The sequence below is a fragment of the Astatotilapia calliptera genome, chromosome 14, assembly GCF_964374335.1.
Source record: "Astatotilapia calliptera chromosome 14, fAstCal68.1, whole genome shotgun sequence".
Lineage (NCBI taxonomy): Eukaryota > Metazoa > Chordata > Actinopteri > Cichliformes > Cichlidae > Astatotilapia > Astatotilapia calliptera.
Window position 1 is genome coordinate 35,726,331 of NC_137435.1, and position 15,909 is coordinate 35,742,239.

Here is a 15,909-nt window from a genome sequence, read left to right on the forward strand (position 1 = left end):
CATAGTACTCAGCCTTCCTTGGCTCCTGCCAAAGATCCTGCCAAGGATCCTCTGTAAAGGAATGCTTCTCCAGTTAAAGCACAACAAGAACATGGGACTTGTTCTTACCGTAGAGTCCCTCGTTGGGGAATGGGACAGCTGGTTACTGCTTGGGTCCCATGCTGAAGAGCTGAATGCTCTGCTCCTGCTGAAGGCCTCCTGGGTGGAGCTCCGTGACAGGGTCTCCTGAGTAGTGCTTCGGGACAGGCCTGAGTAGCCGGGTCGGGAGCTACTGCCGTACAACTCAGCCACATCACTGGTCCGACTGCGGTAGCTCCGCAGGGCACTGGTGGATGAAGAAGGGGTTGAGGAGGAAGCATCATTGAGGCTCAGAGAGGCCAGGTCCCTGCTCAGGTCACTCTGGGATACAGATTTTCGTCGACTGAGCGAGATGCTGGAGGCCACCGGAGAAGAGGAGAGGTAGCTGGACTGGGCTGGGGATGAAGCGTAGGAGCTGTAGCCAGTGTAGGCTGACCCCCCACTTAGCCCTGACCCTCCATAGCTCTTGAGTGGGGTTCTGCTGAGGCTCTCACTCCGGCGGTTGCTGCTGCTGCCAAGGATGTCAGTGCGAGGGATGGTTCGACCCCGGTCACGCTCAGGGTCCGAGGAGGTGCTGTAGTTGTGGCTGCGGACGGCGGCGCTGCTCAGATAGGTAGAGGATAAGTAACCTGAGGAGGAGGATGAAGAGGAGGAGGAGGTGTGGGACTTGTAGGAGGACAGCCTGTCCCGCTCGCTGTAGGAGCTAAGGCCTGGGGTTAGGGAGGAGCTGTAGGAGCTGTAGTGGCTGGTGTAAGAGGGGCCAGTGTATCGCTTTGCGGTGGAGGAGACACGGGACATACTGCTGCTGCTGCTGGTTTCTCAGCCAGGGAGAGGGATAGCCTCTGGAAGACAGCATCGACTGCACACACAGCAAAGACACAAGAGCCCTGTATTAGTTCATCAGCAACAATCCAATCAATACCACAGCAACAACGTAGGCAGTGGGCAGGCCATCATTTACCCTCGCTCCATTGAGCGTTAATTGTGTTTTAAAGAGACAAAATGATTCAAGGCTGTGCATGACTGAGTTTAAATGGCAGAATATGAAAACAAACGCTGATTCATTCACTCATCCTGACTCACTGTCCTGCCATTTAGAGAATGACATCAGTATTTTGTCATGTCTAAACGAATTTACCATAAATCCCATTTCCTTTGCATTGCTGCAGTCCATTTCCTGAGCATGCGCTAGTGTTTTTTCCACACTTACTGGATTCCAGTTGGCACACTAAGAATCATCAGGACCACCTCAGACTGAACGTTTCTTATTTCACTATCGGCAAAGGACAAAGTTTAGTTTCTGAGTGCTACATAATGCAATAGTAAAAGAATTAAACTCAAATGTATGGGCATTAACTCAACTCTGTTAGCCCTCAAAATAATGGAGCAATTTCTAAAGGTCCTAATGGTATCATAAAAGCATACTGTGGCAGAGTAGTACATCACTCCACATGCAACACTGTCTTCCATATTTAAATGGACACATCTTAAACTCCACACATACTAGATATTATATGTGTTTTTGATTAAGTGTGTGTAGGTGTGTAGGCTGTTGCTCCAGACAGATGGAAAATTGCTGCAATATAGCAGCTGTGCTCAGTGTGTTTACATCAAGCTTATACTCACACTCTCAGGCTGTTGGATCAAATGATACCTTTCTACACATTCAATTAGCCAACTGCACTGGATGTGCTCTTCAAGCTGGCCACCTAAAGCACAGATACTTTGCACCTGTAAGCCATTTTGCAACCCAGCTCTTTGACTTATATCGTTTGTCACTGAAGCCCGCTTCATTCTGTTCTGGGTGTTGTTGCTGCTCTCCATAACTGCACATAGAAAAAATAAAACATTTATGATGGTTTTGACTAAAATGTGATCAACATGACCTGTTTATATTTATTCCCAGCTCCATATTTTTATCCTTAGACTCTTAGAGTAGCATCATGGTTATAAGAAAATAATCCTCAGCACTCTTTCCGTTTCAACCTTCTCCTGATTGGCTTGTCTTCCCAAACAGGTCAAATGCATATCTGCTACCTCTGACATCATACAAAGTCAAGAGTAGAACATATCATGCTGTAGAACAAACAGCATGATATGAAATCCAGGGGAAAACCACGGTGATACAATTAACACCAGCAGGCATGCTTGCTGACACACAGTTTAGGATATCAAATGCTAAATCCCTCTCATCAACATAGAACCCTCCTCTTAACTTAGCGCTAAAAAAAATCATGGAGATTTGAGGAAATATGGAACATAATCTCGCTTGCGTAGACCCAGCAGTGCTCCTCCTGCATGCCCTGGTCTCCCCTCTCGCCCTCTCTCACAGCTATAACAGGAGAGTCTAGCTTAATTCTGGAAGTAAAGCCATGTGGGCAGGACAGTGTGTTCCTGTGGCTGAGGCAGAGAGAGGCTCTTGTTCACACGCACAGCAGTGTCTAAATAAATAAAAGTATCTGGTGATGCTGATCCATGTTGAGTTCATTTAGGGAGGCTCCTATTTCCTTAATCTGCCTGTCTCCCCTCTTCTCTCCCCCTCCTCGGCACCTACCTCTACTGAGTGTAATTTCCTTTCCTTCGGGGTCTCTGTTGATCCCTTTTTGCTGTTCTCTTCCTCTCTCTCTCTCTCTCTCTCTCTCTCTCTCTCTCTCTCTGTCTCTATGAACACAGCTTTATCTATAATTCAGCATATGGATCTGGAGCAGGCAGACAGGCACCATTTGGAGAGAGACCAACTCACGGCACTGGCGAAGACACACAGAGGGAGGCCAGGCGGCTGTGGCCACTCAGTGCAGTTCTGCTAAGCCAGCAGGACTAGCAGCAAAGAGAAGCTGGCCTCGCTTTCGCTCTCGCTTTGTAGACGGTCAAGGTTTGTTTCAATCATTTGACAGTGCTGGTATGTGGAGGGTTATTTTAGTTTGGGCAGAGTAACATAGATGGTAACAGCAAAATGTGGATTCTGTGTCTGATATCAGCCAACAGTTTTCAGACAGGATAAAACCTGAATCTGGACTTACTTATCATAATTACCAAGTTGGTGATTATGGTGGGAAGTACAGCTGGAAGTTAAGTGAAGAAAATCATTGGCAAAAGGGCTCATGAGACAAACCATCCAAAAACACGCACCTCTTACTGTATTTCATGTCATTTGCAAACAGCATGTTTTTAATTATTCTTTTATTTTTTTTTATTCTATGCTGGGGGAATACATTATCTTTGTGCAACTTGTTAAGCTGGACCTTGCTAGCATCAGTTATGAAGCACTATAAGTATATTTCTCATGTATTCAGCTGGTAATGCAGAAAATGTATAAATGTTTTTATACTTGGTTCTAATCTGCTGCTGAGTCTGTTTTACACGGCTGGAATGGCAACTACTACACCACAGAACACGCACCAGGAATACCTGTTCAACCAACCAAATTAATTTAACTTTAATCTGCTGACAAACGCCTGCTTTATCAGGCTGTGGGACAGTAAGTTTTAAATGTTTATTTCACTGCCCTGTGCACTATCACTAGATTAACTATCTTCTGCAGCATTCATTTCCTGTCTTGCAGTGGTGTTATCATCTTTATAGAGTTTTATCATCACCTGATAACCTCTGATTGGAATAGGTGACACTCGTAGGGATCATTTTATGAAGAAGAGTCTGATGTATGAAACGCCCCTTTTTGTGTGAGCACATACAGAGCCTGAAACAGAAAGCCATGCTTAACAAAGCTGATAACCACCATCATGACACCTGTTAACTACTGGAGTAGTTGCCAAGCCATCTGACATAAGGAAAGCCTTAAAGCCATGTTGAAGGTCCTCGATCGTATATCCCTCTAATCACTACTAACAAAATATTTACACTTAACTGAATGAAATGATACCCCCACTAACATGTGTATCCGAGTCCTCTTTCAGATGACATCCTGCTTTATTTTGAAGGATTAGTTTCTCATGTGGCTTTGTGTATTTTTACTTCCCTCCTTTGCTGTTTTCCCAGCCTCATTATTATCTTAACTGAGTTCACCTGTGCCATATTCGCCTTCTCACTAGTGTGACTATTTATTATATTTTGTTTGTGTCTTTAACAGGTAGACGTTATATCTCTTGCTCCCGAGTGTTTCCTGGTTTCTTTTCCTGCTGGCTCTATGCATTTGATGAATTGTTTGGACTTTTGTTAGCTATAGGGTTTCCTGCCACACTAGGCTTTGCAAAAGTGCCAGGCAAAAAGTTCTTATTTTTATCCAAAATCGCTGACCCTGTACCGCATATTAACGTGACTCAAAAGGCCTAGGCCCTGTATGACATGAGTTCAGCGTACCCTGGGTATCTTACCGTTATCTGGATCCAATTACCCTAACATTGGTAATCAGGATAAGTGGTTAGGTTACATGAAGCAGAGTATCAAGTCTAACCACTGACTTAAATTGTTTTTATGTATTGCAACCTAATCAGTAATATATGAATATTATTTAAAAACTAGTTCAGCCATTTTCAGTAATTTATATGTAGTATTCTGATTAGAGCAGGGCGATATGGCCAAAAATATTTATCACGATATATATTTGAAAATTTGCGATAACGATATAACCGATGATATAATTGATGCGAGACAAAATACAACTCCACAACATTACTAGCGCAAAAAGACAACCTTCCATTTATTTTCACTTAAACAAGAAGCTGGTTTTTATGTACATTAAAGCTTTATAAAAATGTAACAGTGCAAATGCAAATTCCTTGCTGAAAGTTTAACCAAAAGGCATTTCCAGTAGAAATGGGCTGACATATCCTGAGCATAACCATGTATAATATCCACTGAAGTTAAAAAGAGGTGCTTTGCAACATTAAACTGCAGTGTGCAGTATGTATTTTTCGGACCATAAGGTGCACGGGATTATAAGGCACATTAAGCGAAACAAAGCAGTCAGATAAATCAAACTTTATTAAACTCATTCTTCTTGCTTCCTCCACTTCTGTACCATTGATTCATTAATGTTGAATTCTCTGGCAGCTGCTCTATTCCCATGTTGTTGCAGTCTATTAATGACTAACCTCATATTGTGGATGGATTATCTCAGTTGTTCTCCTGACTGAAGTTTGGTCCGTTTACAACATCCTGCCATGCGATTGCATTTGTCTCTAACCATGAAGAACCTTCACGTTAACTTTTATAAGTGGAAAAGTGTTAGTGTTCGTCCTCCAGCTTCACTGTTTATGTTATGCTAACATAGCTGTGTCGCTAGCGATCACGTAGCACATCATTATATACCAGCTAGCCCAACTTCAGTAACCCTACAAACGTCACTGCTGTTTAGTTTCCTGTCTTCATTTATGTTGGAAGTGATAGCAGAACTGTACGTTTGATTTTTTTCAGAAATCTCTCAGTCAGAACATGCTATATCATGCTTAGGTAACTAGCGAAACTAGCGAGCTAACTTCCGCTAGCTTCCTGCTAACGTCTAACTCCGTTAAATGTAATAACTTTAGTTTTCATGGATGCCTGGAAGTTAAACTTCATAGTTACACCTGGTAAAGCAGCAATGCTGATCGTTTTATTAAAGATGAAAGAATTTAGACAGTTTTTAACTCTAAGTGATGCTGCAGTGTTGTTTGACCTGAAGATTACGGAGTTTAGGACCCAGATTACTCCCAGATTTAAGAGCATCTTAGTCCGACAAATATGACAATAACAACGGCCGCTTGCATGTTCTGCAAAAAAATGTGCTTTGTCGTGTATCTGACGGACAAACACCAAACCAGTTCCACATCACGGAAGTTGCACCATTTTTACAAACCAATTCTGGTTCATCTGTTTCACTCAACAATCGGCCATGTGCGTATGAAAACAAAGGCACTGCGCATGCGCGTTTTACTCCCATTCTATCGCGATATTTCATTTTCCTATCGTTGCCTAACATTATACCGGTATTACCGTGAACGGTATAATATGGCCCAGCCCTAATTCTGATTCTATTCTCTTTTTAACACTGTTTATCCCCCCCAAAAATGTGTCTGTGCTTATGTCAGTTATTTGCATTACAAGCATTTGAGTGGACAATTTGTTGCCTAAAAACAAACCAAACAAGATTTTCACAGCTCAGACCAGACTTTGATGATAGCAACGCCATTTTTCATGGAAAAAAATCCACTGGCATCAGCTAAAGCTGGTAAGTCCACCGCATCTTTATCAGCACAGTAGTTCACACATTACTATGCGTAAACAGAAGTAATAAAAATGTGAGGGAAAATTAAATGAATGCATAGAAATTGTAAATGTAAAACAACAATGAGCACAGCTCTTTTTTTTTAACTAATTCATACCATCAGACAGTTCCAAACTGCAGGAATTTTTCACACCTCTTATAACCCTTTAAGGAAATCCCCCTCTTCTTCCTGTCTCCACACTTAACTCTCACGTCTTAGTTTTTAGAGCATTCATTTTGATGTCTTTTTTTTCATCTCATATTACAGAGCAGGTACTCCATCACAAGAGGAACCTTTGAGTGACATATGTAAATGGCCTGTATTTTATATAGCGCTTTACTAGTCCCTAAGGACCCCAAAGCACTTTACACATCCAGTCATCCACCCATTCACACACTGGTGATGGCAAGCTACATTGTAACCACAGCCACCCTGGGGCGCACTGACAGAGGCGAGGCTGCCGGACACTGGCGCCACCGGGCCCTCTGACCACCACCAGTAGGCAACGGGTGAAGTGTCTTGCCCAAAGACACAACGACCGAGACTGTCGGTCTCGTCGAGACTGTTGCTCGAACCGGCAACCTTCCGATTACAAGGCGAACTCCCAACTCTTGAGCCACGATCGCCCACATATGTATACTGTGACTGGTACAGTAGTAAGCTTACTTTGGTCCGACATCGGTAACCGGCATATACAAAAAAATCCATGTAAACATAAGCTATGTAAGCAACAGTTAGTTGCTAATAAGTGAAATTTTTGCTGACATTTTTTCTCAGTTTGCTATGGCAGACATCCACAAAGCAAAGCAATTTGGATTACTCCAAATTGCTTTGCTTTGTGGTTGCTTTTTTCTGATGTGTTTCCGTTCCTAACCCGTAAGAAACACATCAGAAAAAAGTCAAAGACTTTTCTAACTTAGTTGTCATAAGAAAAAACAATGACACACACAAATATAGCTTATTGATGTAGTTACTGTTTTACCACCCTCAACCTGGTTCTCACTAAAAATGATCCTGGCGACTAATTTCTTAGTCAACTAAACGAGCTGGGGGAAAAAAGGTGATTAACAGACTAGTCTAAAAGCAAGAAATGCTCGCATATTAAGTTCATTTTTAAGATTGTTAATTGGACAATGTTAAAAAGTGTAGTATGCCTAGTGAAAATAGCGATGATTAGTTGCCTATCAACTACTCACGCACATTCCTAGTCCTTACATCATGCTACTGTTTGTGCTGGTGAAGTGGCTCCATGGTTTGGTGGTTGGCACATTTGCCTTACATGTGAAAGATCTCCATTTCAATTCTGGGAAGAAACACAAACCCAGTCATAAAATAGCATTCTCCAAATAACAGTACCAAATTATTACCAAATGAATAGAAAGGATATGTCAAGAATATCCCTCTGGCATTAAAGCTGTGTCAAACAAACATCCATCCACTGTGACCCCCTTTCGAGATAAGGGAGCAACTGAAAGCACCCAGCAATGTTCTTATTCATAATGTGAATGCAAACAGGAAGTTACTCCTCATCCTCCTGGCAGAAAGATCTATGGCGTCAAACTGAAAATCCTATGACCACTATGTCACTAAGATTCCTCTGGCTGTCTTCCACAGCATGTCTTTTATCCTGTCTTCCTTCTCTCACCCCAACCGGTCGCAGCAGATGGCCGCCCCTCCCTGAGCCTGGTTCTGCCGGAGGTTTCTTCCTGTTAAAAGGGAGTTTTTCCTTCCCACTGTTGCCAAAGTGCTTGCTCATAGGGGGTCATATGATTGTTGGGTTTTTCTCTGTATCTATGAAGCGCCTTGAGGCGACTTATGTTGTGATTTGGCGCTATATAAATAAAATTGAATTGAATTGAAGATTCAAATTTGTCTGAGATTTTCAGTAGATGCACTTATGGCATGAATTTGAAAATCCTAAAGTTGCCTTCTTCTTGAGTTGTCATATTTTCAAATGTAGGTGTCCTGGGTAGGGGTAAAAACATATAGGTAATGTAAAAAGTTATTTAGTTCTCATGTAAGCTCCCCCGTGGGCAGTTATACTGAGGGATTTTCCAGAATTCTTAAAGCACCTTAAAATAAATATTTCACATGTGTTTCTGTGGTTTTACCAGTGTTGTGTGGGGCTGTGAAGTTTCCTGTATGATGGCTCCCTTTCTACCTTGAACTGAACCTCTGCGTACCCATCAAATGCACGCACCTCTCTGTAATCCTGCAGCTGTGTCGCAGCCAAAGACAAAGGGCAACTGAGTGAAACAAGTTTGGGCTCGCCTTGTGGGCGAGCCACTAAAAGTGGAGTGCGAACAACAAGTCGCATCATACATCATGGACACTGTGGATTGATAAGAAAATTACAGATCCCACTTCTGAAGCGATGTCTCCACGGAAACAACAACACACGCAGAGTCACGAGCAAAAACACACACAAATGCACTCTGGCTACTTCTGCATTTTTGGCCTCCCCTGAGGCTGTGATAACCAGCAGTTACCATAGCTACTGGGCAACAAGCTGCATTTGTTTGCTTGCTACCAACGCATAAAGGACTTAAAAGTAACAGCAGGGCATATTCCATGACCAATTTACACTAAGTATCAGAGCTCTGCATTCTTTTCCTCCCTTTTAGAGCCACCAAGGAAGTGAAAACCCTCTGATTAACAAGTCTCTGTGCAACTGGAAAGTCAGAACGTGGTGAGATAGAATCTAATATGGGAGGCCAGAGGAAAACAACATTGTACTACTGTGAAAGACTTGGCTGTTCTGGTTGGCTTCTACTAAATCTGTATTAACAAAGCTGTCAACAGAGTAGCACAAGTGACTGCATGAGTGCAGTGCAAGAAAGGATTTCAGCAGGTGACTGCTGGCATCGTGCTGGCAAAGAACTGAAGGAGATGAGGTTTCAGAAAACCAAGCTCAGAAGCTTCCTTTCACTAGAGGTAATTGAAAGATGAAAAAAATCAAATCAACTTTAACCCCCCCCCCCCCAAACTAACAACACTGATAGACAACGCCATAATTCTCCCTGGGGAAACACAGAGTGTCTGTGGCCTCTTAGTAAAACATGAGGTTAAAGGACCACTACAGTCAGAAGAAGACCTCAACAACAAAAGCCTGATCTTTTTTTTCTGAACTACTTTATATTTAGTGTCCTGGGATCTCCCTGCCTTTCCATGTGTGTACATGGAATGCATGAGGAGGGAGGAGAGCAACAACATTACTTCCGGCAAAGATCAGAGCACACATCAGCGAGAAGCAACATGACACAGTATGAAAGTAGGAGCTGGGGTGAATCTGGCTTTCACTATTAAAGTTACTTTATTAGTAGCTGTGCTGACCAGAGCTGAACAACAACAAGCTCTGCACTTCCTCTGAGGTCAACAGAACATTGAACATTCAACTCCTCGGTTCTGATGAAGAAGCCACTGCATACATATTTACTGTATACATGTTCATCTTTAAACATCTACAGAAAAATAGGGCCCACATGTGACCGTGTGTTCAAAAATCTAATGAGTGGTAAAGTCTCCCTTTCTCACTGATCTCTGCTCCTACTGATAGTTATTTTAGAGACCTGCATAAAGCTTTGACCAAAAAAGGCCCTGTCATCACTATTGTTTAATCCACTGGTCACAAGGGATGGGTATCGTTTAGGTTTTATCCGATACCAGTACCAAACCGGTACTTTTGAAACGGTGCCGGTGCTTAAACGGTGCTCGAACCGGTGCTTAAAGAATGAAGAACACACACTTTGTACAAAAACCTCTCATGTTTAGCTGTTTTTTTGTAAAAAGATAACAATGTTAGCCTTTTCTGCAGCTATAGGGCATATATGGTATCACTCTTGGCAGGAAGCAGTGCTTAAACAATGGGAAAACAAACTTTGTCCAAAAACCTCTCATGTTTAGCTGTTTTCCACTTTTTCTTTGGTCATTTTAGCTTTTTTGGCCAGGGTGAAGGGAGTATCTGCCATCAAACAAGAAGACAGCGTCATGTAACTACGATGGTGTTTGCTAGTTCACCTTACATGCATTAATGTAATAACGTGGTTAGCCTACTCAACGTAAATTACACACGAACAACATGAAGCTACTCTCGCAGAGAAGAACGGCTGTTGCTGCCATCATCATCCGTCAGCATTTCTGCTACACTGGCAGGGCTAGGGGCCAGGACTCTCCTCTTCGGGTTTTTGGGGGATGTTGCTAACTCCGGGACCGATAACAGGCACCACACCCGCAGTAGATGTGCTCGGTGTGAGGTCTCGCAGCAAGCTATCAAATACGGTACATTTCTCAGCTTTTAAAAAAATGCTATGCGTCACCAGGTGTTTCATCAGATTCGAGGAGTTACCTCCTTTGCACAGTATCACCTTAAAGCACTTGTTGCAGGCTGCTGAGTTTTCATCTTTTGCTGTGAAGTACAGCCAGACTTTTGACCGCTTCGCCTTGGGCATTTTTAATCTGTAGCTCTGCTCTAAAAGAACGTACGTACCAGGGCCCGCCTACTACGCTTGCAAAGGTAAAATGATTGGCTAGAATCCAAAGTGTATGACATCTCAGTAAAAAAAAAAGCACCGAAATAAAGCGAAATGTGCGCTGCTTTTCGGTCTGGTTACTACCGTTTATGTCAGAACCAGGCTCGCTCTCAAGCTACTGAGTATTAGACTTAAAATCTCCAGCTGAAAAGCATGAGGCAAAAACACATGGGCCTTATTTTGAATACTCAGAATCAGAATCAGAATCAGAATCAGAAAGGGTTTTATTGCCAAATGTTGAGCAGGTTTACAACATTAGGAAATTGCTGCGGTGCTTCAGTGCAAACATACTGTCATAAAAATATAAAAATAAGACTACACAAAATAATAACTACATGTCATAATCTTTGACGTGTTTATGTCTCTAAGAACCAGGCTCCCTGTCTTGAGTCTTGATTGGTGAGTTTTGGCAAAAACAAGGTATCAAATATATATTTTCTGACTTTTCACCTCTAACCACCACAATTTCTCTTTGAGTTCAGATGACTGTTTCACCGTACTTCCCTTAAGATATTTAAAAGATATCACGTTAATAAGAATAAGATGAAAGGATGGATGGGCTGCCATAAAAACATAAAGCCTCTGGAAATGGCTGTTGTTATTATGAAGGCGCACAAAAAACAAAACAAAACAAAAAAAAAAAACAAAGAGAGAAATAGGACTAAAATGTGCTCATGCTGTCATTCTAAAAGAGTCAGTGAGTAAGATCTCCTCCCACACCCACTGTCCTCTCAGGCTGTGCCCCTGGACTGGTGGAGGGAAGAAGCAATCTGAAGCTTCCGCTATCCACCAGTGTTGTTGATGGTGCAGGACGTTAAAGGCACCGTGCCTTGGAGTGGTACTGCATGAATGTAACATCAGTACAGACACTCGGGCTGATCTGGAGTGGGAGTGTGTCTGTGTACTGTACTGTAGTAAATGGCAGGCTGAGTCAGTGCATTTCTGAGGAGAAATCTATGTGTAAATTCTATGTGAAACTCACTGCTGGTTCAGGCTCTGTTTCCACAGACAGAAAACATTTTCCCAATTAGGATCCAACTGTATATTGTAGGGTAGACCCTACAATAATACATTCAGAGAAAAAAACCCAACAATCATATGACCCCCTAGGAGCAAGCACTTTGGTGACAGTGGGAAGGAAAAACTCCCTTTTAACAAGAAGAAACTTCTGTTAAAAGGCTCAGTGAGGGGCGGCCAGAAACCAAACCAGATTATTATGACTACTGCCAATCCCACACCTCCCACTTCCATGTGCTATTACTGATGTCCTCATAGTCTGAATGGCAATCAGTTCTTCAGCCTGACATCTTGGTCACTGCCTCATTTGCATCTGGAAGGGGATTCGTTTTGTTTAACTCAAACCAATCAAATATTTGTTTTACACTTATTTTCCAATTGTTGATAGCCAAGTCATAGTCTGAGGGAGATGTACCTATTATTAATTCCATCAACAAGACAATGGTAACTATAACAGTTAATAACTTGCAAATACATCAGAAGAAGGCATAAAGTACAATGTGTTAACTTATCTAAAAAAAAGTTGGGGGAAAAAAACAAAACAAAAAAACCCTCTTACTTTAGATTTACAAACATTTACAAAGAAAAGATTATCTCCCAAAATGATTTTGTTCATTCCTGGCATAAATGTTAATCATCTGCAGTTCATGGAGTAAAGTCTTCAGGATGCCGGACAATTAGGAACAGCAGCTTCCATTGTCCCACTTTGTTTCATTTAGAGCAGCTCACTGCACAGGTTAGCTCATTGGGCGGAGGTGGCCTCCTTGAGTGCTCTATATGCTCAGTTGGAAATTCAGCAAAATTAGGCTTTTTTGTCGCTGTCTATCTTCTGAAATTGAGGATCGAAACTTAACCAAACCAAGGAGTTGAAAGACACCAAACTACCCCACAGAATTGATGGTAACTGAATAGATTTTCCATCTGAAAACTCACTGCTAACATCAAGCTGTTCATAACCACAGTTCATTCGCTGCTGCAAATGAACAAGCTATTTGACATTTAGAAAGGAAAGAACAGACATACTGACTTTTGTCAGACCACCTTTACCACATTTACAAGTAAAATATGTGAACTTAGTAAACTGAAGGCTATTTGGCCCTCACAGCAGTACACTGCAGTGTTGCCATCACCTCAGTATAAACCGACCAGCAGTAGCAGCACAATTCAGCACATGCCAGCAGAAAACATTCAGAAAATAGTCAAAGGAGCTTGCAAAGAAAAGCGTCTGGACTTCTTTAAGTTGCTTGAAGACGTTTCACCTCTCTTCCAAGAAGCTTCTTCAGTTCTAAGGTCAAATGGCGGAGAGTCCCGGATTTAAACCCAGTGGGAGTATCCCCCCAAAGAGGGACAAAAGGACCCCTGATGATCCTCTAATCACCTGAGCCAAGGTGTGAAAATGGGTGTGGGTCCCAATTAGCCAGGGTTTCGGGTGAGCTCATTGTGAAACCTGGCCCCACCTTATCATGCGATTTCCTGAGGTCAGATGGCCCTCTTTCAGCTACTTGGTTTGGTTAAGTTTCGATCCTCAATTTCAGAAGATAGACAGCGACAAAAAAGCCTAATTTTGCTGAATTTCCAAGTCAATAGTGAGCATATAGAAGACTCAAGGAGGCCACCTCTCTCCAATGTTGCAACAACATTGTCATCCCCTGTATAGCCAGTGTATCAGAAAAACTCAGGAGAGTTTTCTCCAAGCATCTCCGCCATTTTACCTTAGAACTGAAGAAACTTCTCGGATGAGAGGTGAAACGTCTTCAAGCAACTTAAAGAAGTCCAGACACTTTTCTTTGCAAGCTCCTTTGACTACGATGACCTGGATGACTGAGAACCTTCACAGACATTCAGAAAATAATTTGGTTCTCAAAGGGAAAGATGTTAAGAATCAACAAGAGGAATGTGAGTGACTGTCTCTGAGCTGTGCTGGTTGCTATATATACCCTGAAATGTGAGTAGATAAGAACATGCTGATGCCATTGAAGGCCATACTGACAACCCTACCCTACCTCTCTGTGCCTGTAACAACTGGCTGCCAAGCATATTAAAAGAGGCTCAAGTACTCCTCCATTCCAACAGGCCATAGCTGCACCTTTGCCAGCTGTCCCTAACTAGTCGTTAGATACCAGTCACTTTTGTTTTGACCTCAGCCACATCTTGTGAGTACGGCAGTGCAGTACTGTGTACATGCAGCATTTAAAGCGCTGCACAAAGTAGAAAAGGAAATGAACTGGAGGAATGCACAGTGCTGGCACAAAGATGATACACTGCATAAACCATGAAATTAAAGTAGCAACTAAAAACACTGGGTTCCTAAAAATGCTATGAAAGAAAAAAAATTAACATCTACAATTTTGCTTGTTCCCGGGGCCCTCCAACTGGGCCCGTGGAAACTATAAGAGCTCTGAATTTAACATCTCAGTCACCTTTCATTCTCCATCCTTGAACATACATGAAACACCCCAAAACAGGGCACAGCCCCAAAGCCCTGCATTCAAAGGCTTCAACTGAGGAGCCAGAGTTTCACAGTATCTGCTACCGAGCCTATGCAATATGAAAATCTGAAGAAGAACAGACCAATTAGCATTCATCACTACTACCATCTGTGGATGACTCACATTGCGGCCATACACACAGCAGTGACCTCAAAGAGGATGGGATCTGGGCTACAGTGATTAATGCTCCAGTCTGTGCAGCTGATTGCTGTAATTCTTCATTCATTAAGCAAATTGAAATAATAATAGTGGCCAAATAATAATTGGCCAAACAAACACCTATCATGCTCTGACAGCCCGCTGCCTGAGTGACGCTAAGTGACTCACTGGACAAGCTCAAGCGTAACTAGTTAAAACTCCCAGCTCAGAGTTCAAACAGAATAAAGCACCAGCACTGTCAGAGCCTTGGATTACTTTAGATTTGAAAGTATTTTATCCAGTAATTCATGCTGCTGATAAACACTTTATAGACTGGCCCAATTCAAGCAAAAACCAACATACTGCTAAGTCTCCTGTGCTGATCCAGCTCCTTTTGACGCTGATGTTTCACTGAAACAGAAACTGACACATAAAAATATGTATGACTGATAATTCAGTCAGACTGATATATAACACTATTCAATTACTAAAGATCTATTGTGAACTGGTGTTCTGCAGGGATCAATTCTCAGTCCACTTATTTTTAGCACTGATCTGTTTTATGGCAAAACACTATAAAGTACAAGCAATTAAAAGCTGACAGTTGTGTTTTTTTATGCATAAAGACATCCTGTTGATTGGCTGTGCCACATAAACAGAAGGTTAGAATACCAGGTTGGTGAGGCTTCTGGGCTCACAGCCAGAACTGTGCACCTAAGATGCTCATGTTAGAATATCCCTTCTCAATGGCTTCATACAGAGTCAATAGTATAGACTTTCTGAAACTAAGCTTTTAAAGCAGTCTGAAGCCTGACATTACTTAGACATACACTGACCTTATTATTTTATGACTTTAGGTCATGAACATCTACCAGTGTAATAGTAAATGAATGACAGAGAATAATGAAAATGACAGTATATCCCCTAAAGGCAGATAGAGTGTACATTTCTCCAGGGTTAACTTTTCTTTACTGTTTCGCTCTAACTTTTGGGATGGATTTTACTCCTGACACAACTGAAATCCACTGTGAAGTTAGCAAGGTCAGTTTTTGCCATTAAGATAACAAAATCAACCAGAAATAAGGTTGCAGATCAACTGCAACATGGGGCTGTTTTTCCATAGACTTTTGTATAACCAGACCAGTGGAATTGCCCCCTGCTGCCATTAGAAGAAAAAAAAGCACTTTCATATTGGCTTCATTTTTTTTTAGATTCAAACCTTTGTCAAAGTCCTTCAAAAAGCAAGTCTTGCTACTCAGTGGCTATTTGCATTCAAATTAGGGACATTCACGGTATACCGGCATAATGTTAGGCAATGATAAGAAAATGAAATATCGCAATAGAATATGGGTAAAACCTTTGTTTTCATACGCACATGGCGGAAAGACGATGGCGGCGATGGAGAATGAGAAGGGCAAAAGCGGATCGTTGAATGAAACAGATGAACCTGAATTG

At 42.0% G+C, this 15,909-nt stretch overlaps 1 protein-coding gene across 7 annotated transcripts in view; it reads right to left on the minus strand.

The window, feature by feature from the left end:
• The window catches only part of usp2a (ubiquitin specific peptidase 2a), a 58,026-nt gene that overhangs the window by 37,705 nt on the left and 4,412 nt on the right, over nucleotides 1-15,909 (minus strand). For 4 of the 7 annotated variants that reach the window (XM_026193606.2, XM_026193609.2, XM_026193604.2 and 1 more), the window contains one exon: nucleotides 109-937. In XM_026193606.2, coding sequence (XP_026049391.1) covers nucleotides 109-876 — 768 coding nt within the window. In that variant the 5' untranslated portion in view covers nucleotides 877-937. Of the gene's footprint in view, nucleotides 1-108; nucleotides 938-7,481; nucleotides 7,585-15,909 lie in introns of all 7 variants that reach the window. The other 3 variants (XM_080288992.1, XM_080288993.1, XM_080288991.1) reach the window with 2 other exon arrangements.